General features: G+C 40.0%; 2 protein-coding genes across 4 annotated transcripts in view; one reads left to right on the plus strand and one right to left on the minus strand.

Annotated features, from left to right (window-relative positions):
- Window positions 1–2,368, plus strand: part of ppfibp1a (PPFIA binding protein 1a) — a 25,969-nt gene extending 23,601 nt beyond the window's left edge. For all 3 annotated transcript variants that reach the window (XM_035673596.1, XM_035673605.1, XM_035673613.1), the window contains 3 exons: window positions 415–573; window positions 721–786; window positions 975–2,368. In XM_035673596.1, coding sequence (XP_035529489.1) covers window positions 415–573; window positions 721–786; window positions 975–1,064 — 315 coding nt within the window. In that variant the 3' untranslated portion in view covers window positions 1,065–2,368. The remainder of the gene's footprint in view (window positions 1–414; window positions 574–720; window positions 787–974) is intronic.
- A 130-nt stretch (window positions 2,369–2,498) lies between these two features.
- Window positions 2,499–6,332, minus strand: part of LOC118336863 (NADH-cytochrome b5 reductase 3) — a 6,853-nt gene continuing 3,019 nt past the window's right edge. The window contains exons 7-9 of the mRNA XM_035673625.1: window positions 4,734–4,819; window positions 4,511–4,610; window positions 2,499–3,310 (exon numbers count right to left, since the gene is read on the minus strand). Of these exons, the coding sequence (XP_035529518.1) occupies window positions 3,138–3,310; window positions 4,511–4,610; window positions 4,734–4,819 (359 nt within the window). The 3' untranslated portion in view covers window positions 2,499–3,137. The remainder of the gene's footprint in view (window positions 3,311–4,510; window positions 4,611–4,733; window positions 4,820–6,332) is intronic.

Here is a 6,332-nt window from a genome sequence, read left to right on the forward strand (position 1 = left end):
AATTCTACAGTCCACAACATACTCAAGCTTATGAAAGATATCTAAGTTACTGTCAGATAAGGCATAAAAATGTAGCATATTCTCTAGTGAGGAGCTGTAACTAGGAGGAGTTTGCCATGTTTTTAAAGTCTGTGTAAAGCAAATTCAGTGATTTCTTTATAATCACAATAAATACCGGTAGCTGTTGAAAACATAAAAGACTGGAAACTATGTGGTGCTGAATTGCGGAGTTTGAATGTTTTTCTCTTTACTGGTTTTGGGTTCAGGATTTTTTTTTGGGCAGGGCTAAAAGTATGGCTGGATAAATTAATGAACCAATTGTCTCAGCTCTACTTGAATTTAGTGCAAAATACTAATTCTCTTCGCTTCTATATCAGCAAAAGCCCTCGATTACAAACCTTTTTCCTCCTCCAGCCCAGGCGTATGTCATTCGGTGGTTTTGGCACTTTGAGAAAGAAACGTCAGGATGATGGCGAGGAGTACGTCTGCCCCATGAATGTGGAAATGCCCAAGAGCAGCAGCTTCCAGAGGGGTGTCCGGATCTATGAGGAGAACCTTGACCACCTGGAACAGGTACAGAGATACTTCTTCTTCTTTCATACAACTGGATTTCTTAAGGAAATACCAGGAAGCGTTACTCTGGAGCATTTTGAATGAGCTTCTTCATTTTGTATCTTATTAATCTGTTGCCTGACCCTCTGTCTGTGTGTTATTTGACAGATGGAAGACTCAGAAGGGACTGTTAGGCAGATAGGAGCATTTTCTGAGGGAATCAACAATCTGACGGTGAGACACTAAGCTGCTCCTGTGTGACTGCACAGTACAGAACACCTGATAAAAGAAAAAGTTCTCTCCATTTATGGGAGTAGAAGAAGGACTAACAATAGAGCGTACAAACCTGACTTATTAGAAAACTGAAAATTGAGTTCATCTTTTGAGTTTCCTTCATCCTCTTTGGTCCCTTTGTGTTTCAGATCATGCTGAAGGACGATGAGTTTTTTCACGAGGTCGCTGTCTGCCCACCGGAGGTCAACGGGACAGAAACTGAAAACTGTGGCGTTTGAGTCTCTGAGCTTTGTGACAAAAGAACAAACTGTGCAAACACAAATCCCTCCAGCCACCTTTTGTAGTAGAACATGAGACCTTTTACAGTATTTTCATCATTCAGAAGTACATCCACAGCTTTCATGACCGTATAAATATTTATTGAAGCTGTCAAATATAATGCATGAACTAAAAAAAGGGGGGGGTTGAAAGCATTAATGTACCTCTTTCATTTATTTTATTATTCAAGAATTTGTCTTCAGTAATCAGTGAGGTAAGCATACGTGTTTGTTTTTTTGAGGAGTCGCCCTCAGCTGTGTGTAGTACTCAAGTTTTATTTGTGGTACGTAAAGATGCTTTATCTTAAGTTCATTCAAATCACAGCAAACACATAGTTCTGACTGTATTTGTCCAGGTTTTGGGATCTCTGCCTCCCCTGCAACACAAGCTGAATAGACTCACAGCATTAAAAATGACTTTTACTGTAGTGTACCTTTTCAGAAAGAGTCCTTGTTGCACTGTACTATCTACAGACCTCACTCTAAACAGTTTTCTATGGAACAACTTTTATTTTATAACTGTGGCTAGTGTTCTGTGTATTACCAAGGACATTTCTTTCTGACCTATTGAATTTTTTGTCATCTTTCAATGCTGTGAGCTCCAAACATGTAATTCCATTCACCTACATGGCATCGGAGGTTGAAACAGAAATCTTAAAACCTGGCTGGATGAATAAAAGCAAAACTATCTGCATAGCTAGATACCACTGGACGTTTTTTATTTTGTAAAAGAATAGTTCTCATTTTTAGAAGTAAGCTTATTTTCTTTCTTTACAAGAATAAGGTGAGAAGATCGCTACAGCCAGGAGGTGATTAGCTTAGCATGAAGACTAGAAGCAGGGGGAATCACCTAGAACGGACTCTCTGGAGCTCACTAATTAACACAAATCTCTTGTTTAATCTGGAAGCTGTTCACAACACAATAGTTACAGCACAGAACTCTCCCTAAAACCACAAATAGTTTTTTTTCTGTATGGATTAACTAAATGAGATACATGGTAATTAGTGAGCTTTAGAGGTGCTGGAAGATGGATTTTGTTTTTTTAAGCGTTTCCCGCTGCTTCTAGTCTTTATGCTAAGCTAATAAACTCCTGGCTCTAGCTCACTTTACGCACAGCATGAGTGGTATTGATCCTCCCATCTAACTCCTGGCATGAAAGTGTTTCTTCTCCAGATTCCTTTTTAAGAGACAGCATTACTGAACGTAAACATGGAAACCAAAGTCATTGTTTTTAAATTTTTTGTAATAAAAGGAGAAATCGGCATCCTTCCTTGTCTTAACATCCCTCTCAACCAGCCCAGGGAGCTGCTACAAGTTATGATCAAACACTTGTAAATGAGGATGAGTTGTACGTTTGTCTGAGTCCTGCAGAGCAACAAAATAAAAGCGTCAAATTCAATAGCAATTGGGTTTTATGTTGCATATCCAAGCAAGTAGCCACAATTGCAGCAAAGACATCATCAGTAACTACATCACGTTCAATAAATCACTATGAACATGTTTAAGCAAAGTATTGACATCTTTGACGTGACGATAGATAACGGGCAGATACACGTTAACACAGTCTCAACAGCAATAATGGAATTAATACAATTCTGTATAAATGAAGGTCAGAATTCATTAACTGTGCATAAAAAAGCTTTGCAAGTGTTAAGGCACTCAGAAAAACAGCCAGTAAACCTCAACGACTGATATTGAAACCGAACTGAGGCTACAGCAGGACAGCAGGGTTTGTTCGCAACAGATTTGGAATCACATCCATATTTCAAAGTTTTCCATCAGGAAACTCCTCTACATACTCTTTTTTTCAATCCACAAGCAAGCCCACCACATCCTGCCCTTCCACAACACTTCCTGATTACATAAATTGGTCCGCGCTGTGATTCTGTTGCATGAATAATATTCATGGCATAAATATAGTATACATAGTGCAATACCCACTGCACAAGTGCTTTAATGCTTTTGGGGTAGAGAAAATGATAACTGGACACCCTTATATGCCCAAACCTCGACTCCTTGGTGTGGACGTGTGTCTAGAAGGTGAACCTGCGGCTATTGGAGTGGCCGACTTTGTCCAGGTTGGGGTTGCAGGCGAACTGGATCATAGGCGGAGGTCCACACATCAGGATGAGAGTGTCTTCACTGGGAGGCGGCAGGTGTTCCCTCACCATGTCTTCACTGATGAAGCCTTGGCTGTACTCCCAGTCTGAAACGCAGAAAAGGCACCAATGTTTAAATGCAAAAAAAAAAATCTATAAATATCAAAATCATCACCATAAAAACTCTGTTACTACTTGGGAGTTTTTCCAGGAGCTCAGAAGTCAGGAAATAAAGAAANNAAAGAAATGCTGAAGGATCTCAACAGTCAGGACTGAACCTGAGTCAGCTAACATCAGACTCAACCCCTCTGCTTAACGGACAGGTTTCCCAGCATCGTGTGTTTGATTCAGTGCCATAATCCTTGCTCTACATGAAAAAAAGACCAGAAACTGCCTGTTAGACCAGCGGGTTGCTCTCCGTCTCTCTCTCTCTGCTCACACTTCCCATTAAATGTCTGTTTGTCCTTATTCACCTTTAATATAAGCTCATTTTAATATGAAATAAATATAATACATTACTGTGTTTAATTGTATTCATGGTATATTTTATGTTAAACATTTATCAGTAAATCTTTCATTGAGAATGGGCCTACATTGTTCAACTTAATACTGATATACCAGTGCACTAGTGACACCTACTGGTGAGAATAATGTGTACCACTCAGTGCAAACATTACTGATACACAGTGAAAGAAAGTAAGTACATTTCTTTTTCAGGCACTTTCTCTCTCTTTGATTTTATACTTGCCTTTATACTTCCACTACATTTCAGAGACCTGATACTATTACTTTTCAGATTATTATTATTATATATTTTTTTACATGCAAAACATTAAGACATTAAGACAAAACAGCAAATCCTCATCTGAGAAACTGGACATGCAGATCTTTGCCTTAAAAAAAAAATGACCTAAATGATTAATAAATTATCAAAATAGTCAAATGTGCCTCAATTTTCATCAGGAAATGAATACAGAGTTTCAGCGGAAACGGCCAAACATACAGTTGCCTTTGAGTTTCGCTATCACAAAACATCACCAGCTACTTCCCCTATACCTAATGCATATTCAGCATTCACAGAAATACATCCAAATATAGTTAAAACCTTTCAGTTTCCCTTTATAATAAACTAAACAACTGGGGGTTTGAAGTTTTACTCTGAGCTCTTGGACATTTTATACAATTTTCTGACATTTTTTCCACCGAATTAAATCATAAATAATGAAAATGTGTTAGCCCTGGATATAAATACAGGTACAATGCTGCTGATGGTTTGAACAGGTGATGAGCATCGTTAGGGAACTTACCTTCAGGGGCTCTGTCCAAGGTGAACCACAGCTTGAACCGATCCGGGTTGTTGACTTGAATCTCTTCCAACTCTGGTCTCAACAGGATGTCTTTCTCAGTCTGTGACAGGACAGGGAGAACCAGGTCTTATGTTCCACCTCTGCTTTCATTATAACCCACCACAAGACAAACCAATAATTGCAAACATCAGTGCATCATGTGATCCTGGCTGATGAAACCGACCTGGTTGGCAAACAGCAGGTGACACACCGTCTTGTCCTGAGGATCCTTCATCACAGCGGTGATGAGCTGCAACATGGGAGTGATCCCTGTAAGGAAACAAAGGTTTGGTTGAGTTATATTAACTGTACAAGGTCATATTTCTGGCTTCAGACACAAAGAACCTTTCATTAAAAACAGAATGTGTGGCCAAAGGTATGTGGACAGCGTGTGTTGTTTTCATGGTTTGACTGAAACCACACCCTGTGCCAATACAGTGGCAGTCATGATATGGCAGCTGAATACAAACACATTAGCAGAGACAGTTAATATTTAACAAAGCTTTGCAAATAATACTCTATTATAAATAACATCCAGTATGTTTGGAAGTTTTATTTTCACTGCCAATACGACAAAAATGGCCAGTTTGGTGTTTAGTATACTGTGGAGGTACTGTGGGCTCTGTATTATAATGGCAAGATTGCAGCCAAATTCTCTGAAGTAGAAAATGATTAATTATCTAGTTGGAGATTTATTTTATTGTAAATTAGAAACTGAAAATAAAAACAATTTATATACATCTTTAGCTATAATTTCTTACAAAGTTGAACAGTTAAAAACTGATCTGCTCCATAAGGCCTGTGTGGGTGCACTGGGTGGGGTCTGATCAGATATGACAGTGACCAAACAACACAACCGAGCCCCCCCACTTCAAACAAGTGACAAGACCACAGAGAAAAACAGAAAGAAATACAACACTCTCTCTCTCACTGTGTTCGTGTTTGTCTCTACAGTAGATAATGATATTTTAGAAACTTGTGTAACAGTTTGTGTTTCCACATGCGCAAAGAAATGGTGAAAGAATGGGTTTTCCAGTTTGGCGTGCCAGAACTTGACTGGCCCGCACAGAGCCCCGACCTCCGACCTCAACGCCGTCAGCTGGAGACACGAACTGTGAGACCTTAAAGCACAACTTCACAAATGCAGTCAGCTTCCAAACTGTGGTGGAAAGTGTAGCAGACACACATGGGGTAATGTTTGTGTAGTGATCTGAACCAAAAGAAAACAACCGACAGGCCACTGAGGGGCAGCTGTAGCAGTACTTGCCTAATTGATGCGTTGCCTTTGTGTAGCATGCCGGTTAAGTAATCCACATTTCCAAACATCCACACGGGCCCTTTCAAGAGTATTTATTTGTACAGCGTGTCCATCCACACTACAGACGGCGGCCTGTACGCCCTCACATCAATGTTTAACTTACAAACAAACACAAACAGCTCAGTGGTGGTAAAAAAAACAGTGTGCTTCTTCCGGCAACGACACACCTGCTCTGTGATTACTGCTTCACCTCTTTGGTCTTTCCCTTGACTCAACACACCGCCTGCTGTTCAAAAAGGGAACTACAACACACACACACACACACACACACACACACACACAGGTACTACTAAACCCAGGACAAAAATGGCTTCAACAGTTTGGGTGTCCACATACTTTTGACCATATAGTGCATTTCTAGCCTAAGCTACTGAACAGGAGAGCTTTACTTTAGCTAGTTACAGCGTATGTCACATAACTGCAACGGTCCACCTTGTCCACCTTGTGTCCCCCCCCCCCCCCCCC

This window comes from Morone saxatilis, unplaced genomic scaffold (assembly GCF_004916995.1).
Source record: "Morone saxatilis isolate NCDOM2014 unplaced genomic scaffold, NCSU_SB_2.0 Contig10, whole genome shotgun sequence".
Classification (NCBI taxonomy): Eukaryota; Metazoa; Chordata; class Actinopteri; family Moronidae; genus Morone; species Morone saxatilis.